The sequence below is a fragment of the Delphinapterus leucas genome, chromosome 11 (assembly GCF_059928025.1).
Source record: "Delphinapterus leucas isolate spDelLeu-1000000601 "Yukka" chromosome 11, BTC_Dleu_Yukka2, whole genome shotgun sequence".
Lineage (NCBI taxonomy): Eukaryota > Metazoa > Chordata > Mammalia > Artiodactyla > Monodontidae > Delphinapterus > Delphinapterus leucas.
The window spans coordinates 62,270,723-62,294,186 of NC_143139.1; the positions used below are offsets into that span (position 1 = coordinate 62,270,723).

At 36.5% G+C, this 23,464-nt stretch overlaps 1 protein-coding gene across 1 annotated transcript in view; it reads left to right on the forward strand.

Annotated features, from left to right (window-relative positions):
- Window positions 1-23,464, forward strand: part of LOC149748041 (neuron navigator 3-like) — a 659,075-nt gene that overhangs the window by 607,747 nt on the left and 27,864 nt on the right. The window contains exon 7 of the mRNA XM_089921063.1: window positions 21,620-21,688. Within this exon, the coding sequence (XP_089777189.1) occupies window positions 21,620-21,688 (69 nt within the window). The remainder of the gene's footprint in view (window positions 1-21,619; window positions 21,689-23,464) is intronic.

Genomic DNA, 23,464 nt, shown 5'->3' on the forward strand with positions numbered 1-23,464 from the left:
CTGAAATCCTGAGGACAGCCCAGCAGGAAGACAGGCTGACACTCTTAGCACGAGCTGAAACCGCTATAAACTGGTGGAATTTCGTCTCTCAAGGAGGCCACACTCCCACTTTTAAGACCTTTCAAGGAGTGAGTCAGGCCTACTATCCTAGTGATAATCTAGGATTATCTCCCTTACTTAAAGTCAACTGCTATGGACTTTAACCACATCCACAAAATGCTTTCACAGCGACACCCAGATTGGTGTTGAGTGGAACTAAATAAACCTAGCTAAGTTGACACATCAAAAAATGATCACAGAACGTAATTAAGTTAACAGGTTTCATGCAAATTACTCATATGTTTCTGATCAATTTTCGGGTTATCAGATCATTAGCTCTATGGCATACATAGCTATGATCATTTTTCTTAAGGAGGGAGAATGTCCAATATGAAAGTACTCTTTTATCGTCTACTAAAATATACACACTGTATCACACATATGTAAATATTTAACTTTTTCCATCTTAGAAGCCAAGCCTAAAACCTAATAATACAGTTTGCCTTGAGTTTGTTTTTGGCAATTAGTATTGACTCAGAAAGCTAACATAAAATTCCAAGATACATTCACAAACCACTTCCCACTTATTGTCAATATTCAGCAGCTCAGAAATCTCCTTCTCTTTCACCTGTCAACCATCCCTCACTTCATATTAAGCAATATTTCTGTCTCTGTACAGCCATGTAAACTCATTTCCTTTGGCAAATTTTACTCATTAGTGAATTATTAATAAAGAAAAATCACAGTTTCACCAAAAAATATGGAGTGTACTACAAAGGCCATGGAATGATAAGGGATATTTGTTTTTACTAAGTAATGCAGATGTGCTTCTGTTCTTTAAGCTTGTCTTGGTATTTTGTGATGTCATGTGAAATTGTGCAGGAATCAAAGTGAAAAAAACATTCTCTACAGTATAAGTTCTTTAGATTTCCTTAAGAATAGAGAAGGAGAAAAAATAAAATATATTTTTTATTATTAATTTTTTGGGGGAAGTGGTGGTTGGTAGAAAGAGATCTAGATTTTGAAAACTGCCAGAAATAATATTTCCTAGAGTTTGGTTTAAGCCATTTGAACGGACAAGAAGCAAGAATGGTAACTGGAAAAATATAGGAAGTAAAGTGGTATTGTGCAAAGGATGTTGACTCTGGAAGTGAGATGAGATATCATTTGTCATTGCTTTCCCTCACTTTATTTCTGTATCTGCCATGTGGAGTTTCTTGCCCCACATTTCTCAGTGGTTATGACCCATTGGGGGAAATTTTTTTCTCTTCTTGCTGGATATGCATGGATATTATGAAACTGTATTATATTTTAAAATATAGACCTATGTATAATAGGCATGGTCATTTTATACCATCTTGGGGAGAGCTATCTTATTTTTTTTAGTGAAAGCTTATGAAAAGCATTCTTTTCACCAGTGTCCTTTAATTCTGAGATAGACTCTTAAATAATTTTTTCTTTTGATAAATTGGATTTGATTACTTTTTGGATTGTTAATTTAATAAATGCAGAGTAGTTACTGTACTAAAGGTAGTGTAGTACTTAGTTAGCACCATGATAAAGAGGAGCTCCAAGTCTTCATTTTAACAGAATTTATTCTATGTTTTGGAGAATGTTATATTTCAGACATTAATACTTATTTCCATGTGTATAGATTTGACATAGTGAAATAGTGTATGAATTATAATCTATGTGAACTTAAATATAACAATGTACCTAAGCATTTTTCAAAGCCTGTATTGATAGTATACATAGGAAAGGAATAAGTGTCTATACAATAGAACCAAGATAATTAACATGGAAAAGAATCTCGGTGACACATTATCTTCATTTACATGAGATGAGAGTCATAAATCATGATTTATGAAGCCTTTCTGTTGATTCCAAAGCTCTTCCCAAGTGAATAGCTTGAATGACTGGTGGCTATATTATTCTGGATATTTAGCCAGAAAAATGTTCTTGTATTTTTCTCTGTAGACCTAAAATAATTTTAGCGCACATTGTTTCATGAGAGTATTTTTGTTTTGTTCTCTTTGTTTATTTAAAGTAAATTGACATAACTCCACAATAATTTCCACAATATTTATTTTATACATTAAGAATTGCTAATTTGTTTTACTCTTTTGAGAATAACCCCAAATGTTTTCAGTCAGTTTGAACATCTTTCATTTAAACAGACATTTTGATCTAAAGGTTAACAAGTAAAATATACAAGAGAGAAAATAAAATGTGGACCAAGAGACATAGAATGTGGATAACAAACTCTCCTCTTCTGGCTTCTCAGCTTCCTCTCCACTCTTGAGTGTGTGGGGGGGGGTTGTGCACATGTGAGCGAGCATGCGTGCCTGTGTGTGTCCTGTTCAAGGACTGAATATCTCCTTGTTAAGAGCTCACCTCTAGGGCTTCCCTGGTGGCTCAGTGGTTGAGAGCCAGCCTGCCGATGCAGGGGACACGGGTTCGTGCCCCGGTCTGGGAAGATCCCACGTGCTGCGGAGCGGCTGGGCCCGTGGGCCATGGCCGCTGAGCCTGCGCGTCCGGAGCCTGTGCTCTGCAACGGGAGAGGCCACAACAGTGAGAGGCCTGCGTACTGAAAAAAAAAAAAAAAAAAAAAGAGCTCACCTCTAGAATCAGACTGCCTGCACTTGGATCCCAGTTCCACCACTTCCTAATTGTGTGACCTTGGGCAACTTACCTAACCTCTCTATGCTTCAGGTTCTCATCTGCTAAAAGGGTATAAAAAATGGCATTGATTTCATGAAATCGTTCTGGGGGTTCAGTGGGTCAGTATCTACAAAACTCTTTGAACATACCTGTCAGATGTCACTCTTGTGCTCAAAGCCCTGCCATGGTGTCAAATAGACTAGGCTTGCTCCCCGCTTAGGAAATATGTTGTAGCTGATTCCTTTGCCTGGAATGCTCTTCCTCTGATAGCCACTTGGCTGAATCTCTCACCTCCTGCAAGTCAAATGCTCTAGTGTTGCCTTCTCACTGATGCTGACCTTAACTTCTCTTTTAACACTGCAGTGTGCCCATCTGCACTCCACATCATGGTTGCTGTAGTTTTCCTTCTTTTCTGTAGCTCTAACCCCTCTCTAACCTACAACTTATTTATTATATTCATTGTTTATTATTGCCACTTCCTCCCATCTGGAATGTAAGCACTGTGAGGACAGCAGTATTTTTACATTTTAACCACTTCTGTATTTCAAGGGATTAGCCCAGAACCTTACACACAGTACGTCCTTAGTAATGATTTCTGAAATGAGTTAAGAATGAATGAACCTTTATTATAGCTGCTTCTAATTTTAGGTAGGAAAACTTTCTAACATTCACAATTGCAATGGTACGTCATTTAAAATGAGAATTGTGTGTATTACAAAACTGCTATAATAAAGACAAAATGTTCTTGATTCTTGGGTGGTCATGATATTGAACTACAGTTAGTTTCAGAATGATATATAGTGGAACCATCAGACCTTATCCAAGTCTGATGGAACTATTTGCTTCCATCCTCGTTGATGCCTGACTATACCTCTTTGGTCTTTTACCTATTTATTATAAATATTTTGTTCCCTTTGTTTTCTGGCTGTCATTCATTAATTCACTGCTATCAGTGTTGCTGCCTCTGTGGAGTACCATTCCTTTACCAATATGTGGTTTCTGTTTTGCGGGATAAGAAAGCAGATTACCAAGATCATTAGCATTTTGGTACCACAAAAAGTAATAGGTAACATGAGTGAAGTGTTTGGGCTATGAAATATCATTGATAGCTTAAAGACTTGCATGTTTATAACTCCTGTCTTCTCTGTCATGTTTGGTTTCGACAACGAAAGAAGATATCTGATCTAGTATTAGGAAATGATGCCTCTAATTTGCAGCTAGTGCAGAGTTTAAAATTTTTAATTAAAGCCTTGTTAAAAAAATGAATGCCACAACTAATCCGACACAAACGTATTTTCTTTCAAATGTCCAAATTACTAATTTGTTTTGTTAATAAATAATATTAATACAGAAGTCCTTACCTCGTCAACATAAACTAATATTACAAAGGGAAAAATACTGTTGAAAGACCTATGTTCTGAATTAACCCTAAAATGACATATGGTTGGTGTAAGTTTAGTGATGACATGTGAGGGCAGTCTTGTTCCTTGATCACTGATCTGTTTATCATTTGACTTAAATTATCTACTTGTAGTATGTGTATTAAAGTAAAGCTGCGACTCATTCTAAATTTCCTCAGTCCTTCAGCAATCTCAAAAATTTGAACATATTTCATATAAAAATTAATTTTTCTCTATTTCAGTGATCTTTGGAAGGACTTAACATAGGTAAAGTTGAAATATTTTGCTATATTAAAGAATGTTAAGTATCCTGTTTGCATTTATTTAATATAAAATATAAAATCAATTTCTTTTATTTTTCTGGCGCTTCATTTTATTTTGAAAAGAGTATATTAAAGACCCTTTGTCTAACCAACTGGAAAAAGTATGAGAACTGTTTTAATATAAAGTACTAAAAATCTTATGTAAGAGTTGTGATCATAGTTATCTTCTATAGGCATTAACCAGGAGATGGGGAAAATAGTACTTCTTATTCAAAAAACAAGGTAGACATGAATCCTATAATTTTCAAACTCAGAAAATTTATTTCCATCAGTAAATATGTCATAGACATTCAGGATATTTCTGCTAATCATATTTTTACATATGTGTGTTTTGGCAGAATTCTAGTTGACATGAAAAGTAACAGAAAGTTCAATTTCACCAAAACCGTACACAGTGCCTGGCACATGAGACCAGACAGCACTGAGCAGAAATCATGTCATGAATGTCTAATTTTCCTGAGAATATCTAGTAAAACATTATAGTGAAGGAAAATTATAAAATGAAAATTCATTTTTCTTATGTACTGGTCTGGTTATACATGAGATGTTAGGGTAATAGTATACATAAAAAATGTTTTCTATTTGCTAAAAGTTTAAAAAAGGGAGGTGATTTTCCTTAGAATACAGGCCTTTTCGCTTAATTTTTGTCTACATTATTAAATGATTTCCCATCCCGTTATTAAATAGTTGGTGAATTGTACCAATCCCAGAACAGTGATTTTTGAATCACATGAACACATATTTTTATATTATAGAGAATTAAAACATGTAAAAAAGAAACAAAATGCATGTGAAAGTGTAGGTAAGAAATTAGATAGGTGATAGAGTGTTAAAGGCAGTGATAATAAGTCTTTCTCAACTCAAATAAGAGCTATTTTGGGATTTTGGGAGATTATGGTCTCCACAGAAAATCATTTGCCCTTCTGCTTTTCATTTTGTAGGAGAAAGTCAAGAATGTGTCCACGTGCTGTTTAGATAAATTTGCTCCTTCCTATAGGACTCACAAGTCAAATTGCAAAATCTCTGGGCACATGCTATTTGAGTGACTTGTCTGTTCCCTTTGCAGCCCCTTCTCGAGGCTCCCATGACCCCTGCCACACACATTGCTTTTGGAGCCTTCTTCCATGGAGGACATTTGCCTTCCTCTTTTCCAGGAATCATCATTTTCTTCTGGGAGATTCACTCTGAAACTGGGATGGTTTACAGCTTTTCAGCCTGGGGTTATAAATCTTGAGAAGTATATAAGGAAGTTTAATTTAAGATGACAGGAAGGCTCTGGTAATTTAAGCCCTCATGAACCTGGCTTCAATTAGTTGCTTAATTGAGCTCTGTGTTGTGGCCTATAGTGTGCTCTTCATAAAAGACAGTGAATCAATTAAACTTTAAAGAAAATGAAACAAACAAAAACGACATTTATGAATCTCCTTTTAAATAACAGAATATTTTATTCCTAGAGAGAAATAATTGAAGGGAAAGAAATTATTCTTTAATTGACTGATGGAGGAAACCAAGAGAGGGTGTAATACTAAGAGTATGTACACACACATACACACACTGCTTATGTTCTGTGCTTCTAGTCCATTATTTTCAAAGCTTGACAACCACTCATGGCTCTGTTGTTATGACGAAGCAGCGTCTGTATAGTGTTGGTTATTTTAGAGTCAGGCAAACATGGTTTTCAATTCTGCCAACCAATTCCCAGTGATGTGGCATGAGGCAAGTAATTTTAACCTGCTCAAATACGAGGTTTCTTACCTCATATTAGAATAGTGGTAACCTTCTCAAAAGGGTATTGAGAAGACCACCTGACATAATTTGTGTTTAAAGTTCCTCCTTAGCACAGCCCTTAGCATGTAACAGGCACTCAAACCAGCCACCTTCATCTTTCCTCCTCCCACTTCTAGTTCATATCACATATATAATGAAATATATTGACCCACATTAAAAACCTCAAGTCAATCTCATCACTGTTCCTTCCTCTCTCACTTTCTTTGATCAATTCTGTCCATTACACTTCTGACTTCTATTAAATACATAAATGTAATTCAAAGCAATAATATCCTTATGATTTAAAAATGACGGCCCAATGCTCAGACCTTCCCAAGCCTGGTCTAGCTACAGAGAGGTAACCCCATTAATTATTTTAGATATTTCCTTTAGTAAGTATTCCCTTATAGCTAAATAAAATACTACTACCACTAATTTTTATTCATTAATTTGATCATTATCTTTTGATGTACACACTCTCCCATCTCTCCCATCCCCCATTAATATATTCAACAAATGTTTATGAAGCACTTAGTGTGTTCCAGGCACTCTTCTAAGCGTTGGAGATACAACAGAGGACAAAAGAAATCGAAGAATCCTTGCCCTTTTGAAGCTTACATTTAGTGATAGACAAACAATTAAAAATTTAAATATGTACTAGTAATTGGACAGCTGATGGTAGAGAGGCATAAATCAGAAAAGGAGAAATAAGATGTGTAGGAGCCATATTTCTGCACATTTCAACAGGCTTCTGGGAAAGTCCTCACTCAGATGATACTGAGCAAAAAGGGTCATAGAACCAGCAATTCCATTCCTGGGTATCTATCCAAAAAAACCCCAAAACACTTATTCGAAAAGATACATGCACCCCAGTGTTCATAGCAGCATTGTTTATAATTGCCAAGATATGGAGGTAACCTAAGTGTCCATCAACAGATGAAAGGGTGAAGAAGATATTGTGTGTGTATATATGTGTGTGTACACACACACACACACACACACACATTGGAATATTACTCAGCCATAAAAAAGAATGAAATAATGCCATTTCCAACAACATGCATGGACTTGGAGGGTATTATGCTAAGTGAAGTAAGTAAGGCAGAGAAACACAAATACTGCATAATGTCACTTACATGTGGAATCTAAAAAAACAAAACAAACTAGTGAATATAAAGAAAAAGAAACAGATCCACAAATGCAGAGAACAAACTAGTGGCTACCAGTGGGCAGAGTGAAGGGGGAAGGGGCAAGATAAGGGTAGGGGATTAAGAGGTACAAGCTACCATGTATAAAATAAATAAGCTACAAGGATATATTGTACAACACAGGGACTATAGCCAGTATTTTATAATAACTATAATTGGAATATAACCTTTAAAAATTATGAATCACTGTGTTGTACACTTGAAACTTATTGTGTATCAACTACACACTTCAATTTATTTATTTGTTTTAGAAAGTAATTCTAACTTATTGGTTATCTGTTTAAAATAAATATAGCAGTGTGTACATATCAATCCCAAACTCCCAATCAATCCTCCCCCTCCCACCCTTACCCCCTGGGGGAAGTTTGTTCTCCAAGTCTGTGAGTCTGTTTCTATTTTGTAAATAAGTTCATTTGTATCAACTTTTTTAGATTCTACATATAAGTGGTATCATATGACATTTGTCTTTCCCCGTGTGATTTGCTTCACTTAGTATGATAATCTCCAGGTCCATCCGTGTTGCTGCACGTGGCACTATTTTATTCTTTTCAGTGGCTGAGCAATACGCTTCGGTTTGAAAAAAAAGAATAGGCCATAGCTCCTTTAATGATGCTCTAGAGGGATGTCAGTCCAGGTATATTGAGAGACCCCTCTTTGCTGGCATTTGTTTTCTTTGATTATTCAGTTATTATAGTTAAAATCGCTTCTTGTTTGTTTGGATGGTTAATTGGTTTGTTTGTGTCTGGCCATGGAGTGGTCATCAATAGTAATTGACATGGATGTTCGATTAATCTCCCTCTTTTTATATCCCCTTCGTCTTATCTGAAATTTCCTAGTCCAGCCTCCCTCGTTCTTACAGACTGAATCCTCCCTCCATGCGCATAGTAGGATGAGGCTTCTGTGTTCATTTTGATGGAGAACACATGGAGGCTATGTGTTCCACATCAAAAATACTTCATTTATTTTCAGTTCTCCAAAAGCTGCTGAAGTCTCTTGGTCGTTGATGGCCCCTTTTATCTATCATGTTATCCTTTGATGTTGTGAACTTAAACCTTAATATTGTTTATCAACATGTTAATGGCATCACATTCATTGACAGAACCATTCTTCATTCTGATAACTTTTTTTTTCTTTAACTAAGTAATTGATTTCTCCAGGTAGAAAATGCAAACATCACAGTTATACTCCATCTTTCCAAGGGAATGGTGAGAATATAATATATATTATAAAGTATTAGACTCACTCCTAATTTAGAGAATTTGACTTGTGCTCTCTGACATAAATGTCTCGATAAAAACAATGGTAAGCCAATGTTTCATAATTTTCTCTTGTAATTACCAAATATATGATTCATGTATCATCACAGAGCCGTTACTCAGAATAGCTAATTTGTGATTTATTTCTTTAACATTTTACTCCAGGACATTTTGATATCCTGTTTATATATTGCATGAACATTGTCTCCCAAACACTAGACATTGTTTGGTTCTATTTGATCTTTACTATTTCTGGGGCACTCTTCTCAAATAGAGCACTGATAATGTAGAGTTGATTATTATATCTGCAATTTTATACCATATGAAATTATTATGTATTAATCTGTTTTCCACTAAAATCTGTCTCAAAGGTTCAACTTATTGTCTTACAATGGAAAAATGCATCTGTCACAAAAACTATAATAATTGTGTCAGTATGACCATTGAATGTTTTCCTGTCACCAGGTCTACAGAGAAAGACAAATTGTAATCAGGGGATGACTGGGTGAGCATAGAATTGAATTTGGGGGACTTGCATGTTTCAGCAGCTGAGATAGTCTTGCCATTGGTTAAAAGTCCTTCTTCATTACAAAGCGCACTGTCAACATTTGCCTCTTCACACTCCCATCTCCTGTGCTTCTGCTGCTGACCACTCATAGCACCCACCCCTTTCTAATTGACTTCTCAGTCTCAAAAGATGTGTAAATAAAACCAGCTTTCTCTCCTCACAAGTGGGGGCAGACTCTAGACCAGATTCCACCATCAGAGATGTTTTGAGACCCCAGTTATCCCTAAATGATATGAAACTGACTGTATTAATGATTACATTTGCTTTGCAGTAAATTGAGAGGAGCCCAATTATAAGGACTCTCTAAAATAGACTTTCTTCTAGATCTTCAAACATTTATATAATTATTTTATAAGCATAATAATTAAGTTCATTTTCATGAACATGGGTACTAGGAAATAGTTTAACATAGTCTGTGCTTCCTACAACACTTTTATTTATTTATTTATTTTATTTTTGGCCGCATTGGGTCTTCATTGCTGCTGCACACGGGCTTTCTCTAGTTGCGGCGAGCGGGAGCTACTCTTCGTTGTGGTGCGCGGGCTTCTTGACGCGGTGGCTTCTCTTGTTGCGGAGCATGGGCTCTAGGTGCCCAGGCTTCAGTAGTTGGGGCACACGGGCTCAGTAGTTGTGGCTCGCGGGCTCTAGAGCGCAGGCTCACTAGTTGTGGTGCACGCGCTTAGTTGCTCACGGCATGTGGGATCTTCCCGGACTGGGGCTTGAACCCGTGTCCCCTTACTTTTTAAATCTTCAGAAGTATTAAATAATCCAGATTTTTTCACTCATCAGGGTAGTCTTTGCCAAAGTTTGTTTATATTTTTAGCTTAAAAAATAGTAATAACCTATATGGGAAAATAATCTGAGAGAGAATGGATATATATATATGCATATCTAAATCACTTTGCTGTACACCTGAAACTAACACAATATTGAAGTCAACTATATCCCAATATAAAATAAAAGTTAAATTAAAAAAATAGTTTTGTCTAGCGGTATTCAGGGTCCAGTTTTTTTAAGGTGGTTGCATTAAATTGAGCTTTTAGAATGGAGCACTGAATGCATTGAGATATAATTTTACTCCACATTGAAAGTTGTAAATGGAAAAGATCCATGCAGGAGCATAGTGTTTTGAGCTACATGTAAGTAAAAGCAGTGTGAAAATCTAATTTATGGTAACAGTGTGAGAGAAATGTGAGCCTGGTTTCCTGAGTTCTTTATCTTGAAGTTCTCCATTCCTAAAAGAGCATGAGACTTTGATGCAGTAATATCCTAGCCAGGCATCTCCCTCTTTAGTTACTGTTTTGAGATCCCTCAAAAGCAGACCATGCAGGTGGCCTTATTAACTGTCAGTTGAAATTTAAGATAAGTCAGAGGTTATAATAGATTTACATGCCATCTTTCACTAATGGGATAAGTTATCACAGTAACCTGTCTCACATGTAATCAGGATGATATTTCAGCCACCCAGCTGCTAAAAAGAAACACATGTGGATGAAGGCTAAGCTTCTGACTCATTTATGGATTAGGCAATAACTGTTTTTAGTGAAGTCTCAGCAAAATTTATGTATAGGGACAACATATTTTTATCACATACTATGATGTGAGTATAGTTGTTACAAAATGTCTTAAATATTTTTAAAGGAGTGTATATGGTTTTAAGGTACAAAAGATATTTTGCAGAAGTGGCCGAACACTTTCCTCTTTTTTAGAGCTATTAGCTTGTCAGTTATCATTTTATAACATTGCACAAGGACCCTACAGAAGGGAAACTGTATATACCAAAGGAAGAATTTGGTTTAAAGAATTCTTTAAATATTAATTCTGAAGGTACGGTTTCATTTCTAGCAATCATAGGATATATAAGGAAATGTATTTCAATCTATCTCAGCCTTAAAAATTTTAGCGAATGTGTTCTACTATCTTCAATGTTTGTTATTTTATATAAAATCCTTAGTTTAAGACTTTCTTCCAAGGTACTTAATTATAATACACCTTGGGTATTTTATCCCTAATTTTCTCTCAAGCCATTTTTAGTAAATTTGAAAGGAAATAATTCCTGTCTTCTTCACATGATACCATCTTACAAAAGAAAAGTAAAATTGGGAGGTTAAAAAACTTCCACCAAAATTTATGCCCAAGAAATTTCTTACCTCATATTGTGTAATTTGCTTCTTTGTATTCCTCCTTGGTTCCTTGGGAATAGTGTTGTTAGTAGAACAAATGTGATTTTATGATTAAGCATTTTTTCTCTTTCTTTGGGAATCAAGAGTACTAAAGGTGTGACTGTAGAGGGATTCTGTATAGGGATTTCCACTCCTGTTTGTGTGACTCCAAGGCTGAAGTTAAGTAGACTGAAGGGAGGAAAGATGGTTGATTCTAAAACAATGTTCTGTAAAATCTCTTAATATAGATGAGGAGTTATAAAAACCTACATAATATGAAAGATGGCTCTGATAAACATAGTGTATTATCATATTTATATTAAATACATCCATTTTAAAAATTACTGTTTTGTGCTTATTTTTATGTTTTGACGAACCAGTCACTGTGTGTAGTCCATGAATACCACATGGCTTAATGAAAAACAATATTGTTCTAGTGATCTTTCATATATTACCTTAGAGCACAGGGTTCTTTCTTACCGGTGGTTTGAAAGTTCAGATGTGACCTTTCAACAAATAAAGATTCAGCCCCCACTATGTGCCAGGAATTATGCTAGATGTGCAGCTGAGATCTGGTGGTGCTTTAACCTTTTATTTCGCCCATCATCTAATAGAGGACCTAGGTGTTTAAACAGGTGGTTCAGTGAGGTGTGCTAACTACTCCAACAGAGTGCGAAAGCCCATACAAAGGCACTGATGAGGAAAATGCCATTTCACTTTCAGGAAACTGCCACTTTTTGGCTGGGCAGAAAGTGGAAGTGGAAATGTGTTCTGGGTATCTCTTGCTGTTTAAAATATATTGGCACAGAACAATACGATTTTATCATACTCATGGATTTTGTGAGCTTAGGAGTCAGACAGGGCACATCAGGAATGGCTTGTCTCTACTCCACTATTTCTGGAACCTTCACAGGGAAGGGTGGAATGGCTGGAGTGTCACAGGCTGCCCCGAAGCAAAACACCTGTGGTTGGAGAATCCACTTTTGAGGTGACTTCTTCACTCACGTGTCTGGAACAGTGACTACATATGGCCTCACCAGCATGGCTGTCTCAGGGACATTGTACTGTGACCCAACTGTATTGTGACCCAACAGATGAAGGACTGACAATTCCACCCGGCTTCAAAGGGAGGGTGGGTGGGATAGAGATCTCACCTTTTAATGACAGGAGCATCTAATAATTGATTGTAGCTCTGGGTTTAAATTGCCACAGGGCGTGATGAGAGGGAGGCTAGAAAAGTAGGCAGAGGCCAATTCATGGGGGCTCTGGATGCTCCTTCTAGGAGCTGGGAGTTCTTTCTTGAAGGTAAAGGAAGTTGCTTCAGGAATTTTCTTAGCAGAAGGAAAATGAGGCTGCTTATAACTTAGGAACATGACCTTGGTGACAGGGTGGAGAAAAATGTGCTTTGGGGAGAAATGTGAGAGGGTCCAGGTTTGTCATACATTATAGCTATAGAGACAAGAGTTTGAACAATTTAATGTTAATAGGCATGAGGGTGGGACTGAGGAAGATGGATTTGAGGACTGTTTGGAGGTAAGGGCCAAAGAAATCATCACATTTCTAGTTTTGTTGACCCACTGGTGGTGATGTATTTCAACAAGGGAAAAAATAGTAATGCTGTGGTGGAAACAGATGAGAAGGAGATGAAGAGAGGAAGTTCAGCTTTGGCCTTCATGGATTTGACATTTCAGTGGGACTTCTAGATGGTGATATCTAATATGAGGCTCTGGAGCCCAGAAGAGTGGTCAGGGCCAGATATATGGACCTGGGAACATCGGCTTAGCAATGTTTTGTTGATTGAAACTATAGAAATGGAAGAGATTACTCAGGAAGAGAGTATAAAGCTAGGGAAGAAAAGGAGGGCTCAGAACAAAACTCTGGAGACTACAAACATTTATGGGTCAAGTGAGCAAACAAGAGAATTCCTTTTGTTGTTTTGCAATATATTCAGAATTATGGAGGCCTGTTTGCTACCTTCTTAAAGGCAAATTATTTTTGTTGTTGTTATCGAGGACTGCCTCAATTTCTGACACATTTTACCGCTGTCTTTCAAATTAGTTATGACATTTAGAGTGCAAATCTAACACAAAACTGTGGTTGAAATATTAAAGCAAATATACTATAGCATTAAGCATATCAAAACTATATTTTCATCTAATGACTGTATCACAAAACAGAACATTTATGAAATTCTGTATTTGAGGTACTTGGGGAATTATGTACAGTTTTGAGAATTGTAGGTTCTGGAAGGCTCACCCTGTGCGTGTTGTTTTGGGAATGGTGGTTCTTGGATGTCCTATTGGGGCAATTTTCTGATGATTCTTTATAAGATTAGGACCTATAGGGCTTGATATTGTTGAGTTTAGAAAACAAGAAGAGTGAGTAGTATTCAGAGAGTTTTGAGGGAGAATAAGACAATTGTATTTGCTTGCACGAAATCGGGTCTCAAAGTCATTATAAACCAGGAGATTGAGAGCCAGAGTCAAAAGCTCAGGCACTGTCCTGAGATGTCCGTGCTTGTGGGTCTTAGAGTAAGAATGTAGTAGCATCAAAAGTGATAGGTGGGGGCTTCCCTGGTGGCGCAGTGGTTGAGAGTCCGCCTGCCGATGCAGGGGACACGGGTTCGTGCCCCGGTCCGGGAAGATCCCACATGCCGCGGAGCGGCTGGGCCGGTGAGCCATGGCCGCTGAGCCTGCGCGTCCGGAGCCTGTGCTCCTCAATGGGAGAGGCCACAACAGTGAGAGGCCCGCGTACCACAATCAATCAATCAATCAATCAATAAACAAACCAACCAACCAAGCACAGGAGGGCAGGGTAGTTGTAGGAACATAGGAAGTTATGTTTTAATGAATTCACCAGACTATTTATAGAGCCTCGCATGGGGTCTTAGTGAACCCAGGGACTCCCAAACGCACATCTGAGTCCCACTGAATTTTCTTTTTAACTGTTCCAGCACTTATTTCTACCAGACACCCTTCTAAGTGATCTACAGTTTAATCCTTATAAGAACCTTGAGACAGATAATATTGTCATCCTTATTTAACCCCTGAGGACACAGGCACAGAGAACAGCTGAGCTGGGATTCAGGTAGAGTATTCAGGCTTTAGAGTCTGCGCTACTAACCAACATATTAGATCTTTACTACTGGCATTTCAGTTTAATAATTCACAGAAGGTAGATATTTGAATGTACCACTTTTTGCACAGTTGCCTAATATTGTTTTGTTTCTTCTTCCAAGGTTGAAGTCAGTTCAGTTTCCATTAAATATCAAATTGTATTTTTTAGGAAGGGTTTTGAGTTGGAATACATGGTCTGAAGGGTTATACTTCTCAGAGTGAAACAGTCATCCCTGCATTCTTAAACCTAATTTTCCCAAATTAAATCGTTCTAGCACATTGCTGATACATGCCGGCGGTCAATAAAATCTTTTTTAATGGTTTATTAATTGGTGGATAACGTCAATCAATATATGCTTATTAGAATAAGTGGAACACAAAACTAAATCAAATTTCTCAATATCTGTGTCTCTCTGCCACTTTAAATACCTTAGGGGTGTGGAGTCAATTTCTTATTTATTAATTTATTCAATATCCAGAACTATTATGTGCTTTAAAAAAGAGCTATTATAATATGACCATAAAGTGATCTTTACTTTATCTCTGCTGTGAAAATGGATTTATTCATCTGTGAATATCCATCTTCCTAGTATTTCCTGTTACTTTATTCACCCTTTGACTAATGACATAACTTAAAAGTGGAGTCTTGATTTTTTTTTCTCATTTTACACTCTATCAGGGATGTTATATCTCTTTTTCCTGCCCTCTGTTCCCATGTAACTATACTGCGCAACCCAAGCCAGAGGCCCCAGAGCCATCTTAGATTTTTCCCTTCAAGTCCTGTGTCCATGATTATAACTTCTCTCATTAATCATTTACTCTTATTTCCTGTGCCTCTGCCTCCATTCAGGCCCTCATCAAATCTTTCCTGAATTGTAGCAGTGATTTCCTATGTGGTCTCCTGGTTCCAGGCTTGCTAAGTATCCCAACCTCTTTCGTCCCCCCAATTTCTTCTTTACATATCAAAGAAAATGATCTCATTAATCTGGGAATTTATTATTTATTCTGCAATTTAAACCTTTTGGTATTCTCTGCTGGGGTCATGACAAAGGCTCAATTTCTTAGGAAGTTACTGTGGCTCTCCAACTTTTTACTTGGGCAATTAGTAGTTGTTAAAAGAATATTTTAACTATCATGGGAATTAAATAGCAATTAAGGCAATTCAAATATTAACTGTCTCAACTGAGATTTTTTTTTTTTTGAAAGAACCTTGATAGTAGCCAATGGAGGTAAAGAATGATAGACGTGTGAGGCTCAGATATTATGTTTTGGTGACTTTTAATGACGCACATGTCTTTGTATCTGGGTCCAATTTGATTTTTGAAAATGAAAGCTAAGGAATAAGATTACATAATTTTTACTTCTGCATGGAAGTCCACTGGTGGAATAACTACAACAGAAATAGAACCTTCCACAAAAGTCTTGCACTGAGCCACTCAAAATCTTCTTAACAATATTTGAGGAAAGCATAAGGAAGAGATCGAGTACGTTTTTACTCTCATTCTAAGTGTTCTGATTAATAAGGGTTGCTGGAATCCTAGCCAAGGATTTTGAGGCTACCACAGGACTCAGCAGAAAAAAGTTCTGTGATTGATTAATTAGTCATGTGTGCAATGAACATGGGAGCGGCAAGTTATAAATAGTGTGCCATAATTTTCTAGCTCTTACTAAAATGTGGCTTAAACGTTTAAAAAATAGTGTTTACTTGGAAGAGTTTTGAGAATTGCTTGGACACTAAAAGCATCAGACCATTTAAAATTTGTTTTACTGTTTATTTCCTATTTCTACATAAGGTCATCTGTTGAATGAAATTATTTAAAATTCCCTATCTAAATGCTGAAGAGTATCTATTGAAAGTAGATTTATTTGACACTGGAAGAGATGATACTCTGAAGGCAATATAAAGTTATTATCACAATGTCTTGGAGATACAAATCCAAAAGGCAATGAATTAATAGCAAAAGAAGCATTAAAGTATCACAAGTTGTACTTTGCAAGAAAATGATATGGTATAGTAGAACATAGCACAGCTTATAGAATCCAACAGAAGAAAGTTTAAATTTCAGTACTATTATTTATAAGATGTATAACTTGTACAAGTTACTTAATGTTTAAAGGCGGTTTCATATTTTTCAGTCCGGAATGGAGTATCACCTTTGCAGGACTACTGTGAGGAATAAATGAGAAAATAAATGTAAACTGTCACTTAATAAGGACACAATGAAGACAAGTGTCTTCCTTTAATATACTTCTGATAATTCCATTTTTAAAACAATTTCCCTTGGTTAAAAGATGGTGATATAACATACCATTTTTTGATAATACTACCCAGTAAATAGCAATCAATAGTTAATTACTGAACACATACCAACCCATGATAGGAACTGAGAATGAAGAAATGAACATACCGTAATTCCTGTCCTGGTGAACAATGCAATCTGTTCAGGAGATAAGCATTTACCCTGATAAATTTCCATGTTAACCTAATCCTTAGAGATGAAGAAAGACCTGGGGACTAATGGAGGACAAAACTAACTCTACAAGACTTGAGAAATGCCTCAAGAAGGAGGTGACACTTGAGCAGGATCTTAAAGCAGAAGTAAGATTTCATAATGTGGGGAAGAGAAGCCATGGTGTTGCAGATGAAGGAAACCTCATGAGAAAAGCCATGGAGCCGGGGGAGAAGAGGCCTCAGGCCAGAAGCAGAGGTGTGATGACAGTGGAGAACATGGCATGCAGGATGTGCAGAGGAGATGAAGCTGTAAGAGAGTCTGAGGAGACACACGGAAACACTCAGTAAACCAGATCACAGAGCTTGGACTATATCCTACAGACAATGGGGAGTCAACAGCAATTTCAAAGAAAGAGATTGATATCTATTCTTTCTTGGGAAAGTTAGTTCTGTTGACTGTGAGAAGAATGATTGGATTTGGTTGGCAATAAAAAAGGGATGATAACAAAGAGACTAGTGGAGGGGCATTATCAGAGTCCATGAGAGAAATGACACAGAGGTAGAAATGGAGTGGGTCATGTCAAAGAAGACAACTCTTCTTTGTTCAATGGAAAAAAAAAAAAGTTGGTGACACTAAATTTAAATAACAAAGTCAAAGAGAGAGAGATGATTTGAAAGAATAATGAGTTAAGGTTTGAACATTTGGGGGATATCTGGGAGAAATACAGCTGATAGATCCAGGTAGAATATGTAGGAGATAGTGAGATACTTAGAAAAGAGCCTCTGGGTTTAGAATTGAGATTGGAGTATAAAATACAGATTTGATATAAAAAGAACGGAGGGATATACCAGCTGATACCTAGGATTATGGTTTTGACAATATTCATGGGCATAGTACAAAATTTAGAAGGGGTGATGGTGAGTGGACCTGTGTCTTGGAAGGAGGAGGAGTAGCTCAAGAGACAGCTGTCATGTTAAGAAAGCTAAGTGAGTTGAGGATTTCTAGAGGAAGGAGGGTGTCAGCGCTATCTAAAGCAGCAGCAGCAGAATAGAAAATGAGGCGTGGCTTGAGATGTTTAGATTATGCTCTTTGACTTTGGAAACAGGTGTTTTTCTTCCAAGCTTGGACATCTGTGGAGTTCTGTAGAGCACAGCTTTTATTATGCATAGGAATCCTGTTAAAATGCAGATTCTGATTCAGTAGATTTGGGATGAGACCTAATATTCAGTATTTCTAACAAGGCCCAGGTGATGCCATTTTGTTCGTCTGTGGACAACACCTTGAGTAGTGAGGCTCTGGTGGTTAATGAAAATAGGTGATTGCAATTCAGGATTGGTTTACTTTGAGAAGCTTTCTTTCCTTATAATAAATGGATATTGCAGTTCTACATGGGGATTTGCACTGAAGCTGTATTGGATAGTTCTGGCAGTTTGGATCCTTCTGTGTATTGAACACCAGTTGAGTTTCATCCTTTTTTTTAATTGACTGTCTCTAATCTCCTCCTCTTCCCTTCCATGTTAGGGGAAATAAAAAGCTTTCCCCTTGATATTCTACTTTACAGGATAGATGAGAAGATACTTCCTTTAGTAGAACCCACAGTGTGTCTCAAAATATTTATTTTTTTATGCTTTTGTTTCTGATACTTTTTGCCACCCATTAGCTAGAAGGACTTTCATTTGACAACATTTCAGGAAAAGAATACATAATCTTCTAACCAGATGTCTGCAAATCCTTAGTTTAGTGGTGCTCTGACTCTATTTATCTTGCCTCAGAGACCACTTGCCTCAGAGCTGTGTCTACATGTCCCTTGTGTCTGTTTCACTATTAAACTGCTTTGGCTGTACCTACTCACCTGCTTTGTTACTAGCCCATTTGTAAATCTGAAATTAGGGACATGGTATCACAAGCACTGTGGGGAAAGAAATTCGTTTCTGCTGCGTAGAGAGCCAGGGCCAGGTAAAAAAGGAAGGAAGGAAGAAAGAAAGAGAGAGAGAGAAAGAAAGAAAGAAAAAGGAAGGAAGGAAGGATGGAAGGAAAGAAGGAAGGAAGGAAGAAAGAAAGAAAGAAAGAAAGAAAGAAAGAAAGAAAGAAAGAAAAGAAAGAAAGAAAAAGAGAAATAAAGGGAGCTAGAGGCATTGTGAGAAGTGTTGGGGCTTGAGTTAGGTGGTAAACATGAAAATTGAAGGAGAGCATAGATAAGTTTGTAGAGGTCGAATCAGCGTGGCAGGATATTGATTGCACATCTACAATAATTAAAAGGAAGGAAAAAGGGAAGAGTTGACTATTGAGGTTTCAAGCCCAAAGACCTAAAGAAAATGGTGATCCTGTGTACAGAAATCATGAAATGAAAGGAAGGACCTGATTAGAACTTGGGGGATTAAAAAAAGGAAAATGGTGAGTTTGATGTGGTAATTGATTTTGAAGGTCATGGAAATGGATGTCTTTTATTCACTTGATATTGATGACTGGGAGTTTGATGCAGCTATTAACTCTAGTTTCTAGTAGATTCCACCTGAAATCTTAGGTAAGAATCAAATGAAAGAATGCATACAAGTGTTTGAGGAAAGATGACATATGAAAAAGCATGCTTTTAAGAGATGGGTAAGGGAAGAGGGCCTGGTGAAAGAAAGAGAAAATGGACAAGAATGATGGTGGGCAGATCAAGTGAGTTTATTAGTATGACAGTCTGTGAAAGAGAGAAATTTTAAAAGGCAGAGAGAAAAATATGGTCAAATACAAAAATATTAGAATATGGTGAGAGTTGAATCAAACTCTTCTTCAAATAACAGTTTCACATTTGTAAGGATAGTATAGGGCAGAAGCCCAGTTTCAAAGAATTAAAGTAGGATGGCTTGGTACAAAAATATAGGCAACTAGTAGAGTATTCTCATAATAATTAGAAAACACAAGTGGGCAATAAAATCAGACTGATTTTGACCAAGTTGATTAACCTCTAGATTTTGTTGTTGGTTTTCTACTTCTATACTAGAAATTATGATACATCTTTAAAATCATGGAAGAAAAAATCAATGAGGTGGCTTTAGTTCCCCGAGGGAAAGTACATTGTTTTATTGGCATCTCTCCTGCTAATATTTGTGTTCAGTTTGGAGGGTACAGGCTAGGAGACATCATGGTGAACCTGTAGGTGGTTCTCTTATTCTTGGGTTGACAAAGCAGTCTGACATGTTCACAGAAGATTCATTTTTTTCACTTTGGGTACTTTTAGTTTTAATTTTTGAATTAATATTTCATTGGAGTGCTTTGGTTTTTACTTTTAAATTGTCCTCTGATATTATTGTTGCTGAGCTAGTTTGGCCAGTTGTAGCCAGTTGTCTCAGTGTCCAGTACAGTTAGAATACAGAATGCACTCTCTGCGAATAAGAATATATCACATATCCACTTGAAAAACAAGTGCTCTGAAAAGCTGTCTAGATATGAGGAATTCTTTATTCCTCTCTAGCCAGGCAGTTCAAAGGCCTGCATACTCCCACCACAGACTGGCTGCATGGAGTAAGAGTTTACTCAGGAAACATGTCACCATCTTAAGGGATCCTTCCCTTGGTTAAATACCCTCTACTTAGCAGCAAAGCAACTGGATTAACAGCAGGGCTTCACATGACCCTTCCACCCTGACTCCTACAACCCCATGTTGTTCCTGTTTCCTTGGAGGCCTTGGAAACTGTGCATGTACAACAAATGTGTTCATGTAGAGTCATCACAATTCACCAGCAGAGTGATGCTCCACTCACACATCAACCCATGACCATCACAGCACGTGTGAACATGTTTAGGCCCACTGAGTCTTACTATAGCCTTCAGAACACTAATTTCAGAACCATTAGGTAATTCAGAAATCAGTTCAAGTTAAAGCACACATGTTCATTTCGTTTATAAAGTATCCACTGCTCTTCAAAACTTGGTTTCCATAATGCTTTTTGGTGTGTTTTCGACCAAAGATTGTGATTTAAAAAATCATTAAGAATTGTAATTCAAGAATGCCCAGAAATTGTCGTCAGCAGTTGTTCAGTCCATTTTTGAAGAATTTGACTCCATTTTAATCTCAATTTTTTGCATAGATCTTTCTCTAGAAAAACATCTTGTATTAATCACTTCCATAAAATATTCTATCCAGGACTAGAGATCAACAATAACTTACTACACAGAAACCAGATATTTTAATCTTTTGGCTTTCAAAATAGTATTTAGGTTAAAACAGCAGACTAGAAGAGTTTATAAAAGAAAATAATGACTCTCATTTCATACTCTTTTTTCCATTTGAATCTTTTTGAGAAAGAGATCTTGCTATGGTGTTAAGTCAAACTTTAGCTTTCCTGAAGTTTTCACTGTCATTTACAAAGGTTGAATTTTTTCTAAGATGGAATAATATTACTTTAAAAATATTAATATTGTCACACAACCATTTTTTAAAATTCATTGATGACACACTTATTAAGGGGTCCACAGCATTATTTATTTCATAATATGTTCATAATCAAAGGTCATGGTATATGTGTTACATTATCATAATTTTCTAATTTATTCTTTATACATGTTTGTACATGTTCTAATTGCATTTCATTAACTCATAGTTTTCTTGTAAGTTTGTACTTTCTTTCCATGTTCAAAGAATCTCTTTAATTCAATTTCTCTGTTTCTCCTCATACAGTCTGGCAGCCAGATATGCAACTCAGTCTAATCACAGTGGAATTGCAACCAGTCAAAAAAAGCCTACTAGGTCAGTTAATATCTCTAATTTATTGCTTGTTAGTGATAATAAAGTAAATGCCCAGTGATATTTTGTCCTATCATTCTAACTTTTTTCAAAAACTGACATACTTCTGGATGAAAAGCTTAGAGTACCGAAATCTTCGAAGTCGATTTCCATATGCCTTCTTGGGGGTGAGCATGTTTGTGTTAGATTATGAAATGGGTCTTGGGTTCTTCTAATTCGTAGTGCTATGACTGGGCTGAAGTCTAGGTTCTAGGCTTAGAGAAAGTCAAGGAAAAAAATTACTTTGAAGACCCCATTCTTTCCAGGCCACAAATCTGGAAGTAAAACAAGATTGTAATTGCTTTTTGAAATGGGTATGCATTAATTATTGCACATTTGGAAGCAGAAGTGAGAAACATTGGCAGATTTTTGTGGGGAAGTTAGCACCAGCTCAGCCTGAACCATTCTTTTATCTTTAATCATTTAAATTTTTGCTTCTTTATATCATATGTATTTTAAAGGCAGTCTATTATAATAAATGACAGTGCATTATATACTGTTTGGAAAATACTGGTATAGAAAAATGTGTGGAAAGTGATTTTTTTTAATGTTAGGTTACTGGAGGCATGATGGTACAGCTAAGTGAAGCCACAGCAAATGTGTTTTGCCCCCCTGATTATTATGTGATTATATGTGCCATCTCACTCACTGGGGAAGTATCTCAGTGGTGGTTTACTAGTCACTACTCTAATAATGAATCATATTATGCAGTATTTGACCACAAGAACTACTTGTGATGCCTTAACTTGAGGTTATGTGCTTTTCCCCTTGCCTTGGTTTCCTAAGTTATGTTCATTTCCATAGTAATTAAACTGATTCTGGAAAGGCAAATTAAAAGGGTATTTAATTAAAAATCAAAAGAAATGATATAAACTAGGATGCGCAAAGAACAGTGACCTGCCATGTTCAGTAAGCATTTTCTATTACTACTTCTAAGACTTAATGAATATAAAATATATTTTAAGTACTTCTTTGATTTAATAGAACATCTCCTTTTGGGCTTCATTCTCATTTCTCTTTTTACTTTGATGAATGATGTTGAGCTCTGGCTGACTGTCAAATTAGGGTAATGAGAAGAGCAAATGGATTTTTTAATTTGTTTTAATTTGTTCTTCTGAGAACTAAATGTCACTTGGCTTCATGGATCACAGTCAAGATCAAAATGCATTTTAATTGCTTTCTAGAAACAGGTCAAGTTTCACTGCAAGCAGGGCAAATTTTGTGGCAAAATTTGTTTATAAATGTGAGTTTGGAATGAACTTTCTAAGTCTATGGCTGTGTCTACAGGACTAGTTCTCAGATTTATTACGATGGGACATTTGGCCAAATTAATTAGTTGAATTCCTTCTACATAGTGCAATCACTGGTACTCAAAATTCTTGGTGTCTGTGGTTATTGTGCTAGACTTACAAACCCTGTAGATCCATTTGAGTAAAAGTTAAATGCTGGAGTCATTTGGAAAAGATTCTAATCTTGTGCATGACACAACCTCTAATTAGCAAAATAGCTGAAGGAACTATTTATTAGCCATATGTATTTAAACTCCAAAATACAGCCGACATTTTGAAACTATTAACTATTCCAAGATATCAACATTTCTGGTCTTAAGCTGGCGTGTGTGTTTTCCTGATGTTCATTCCGTTTCGCAATACCTGTTACTATTATAAAATATTTATAGTATACATTTAAGAGTTTTATTTCCTGATAATCTATGGAAATAATGTGTCAAGTAGTATAATA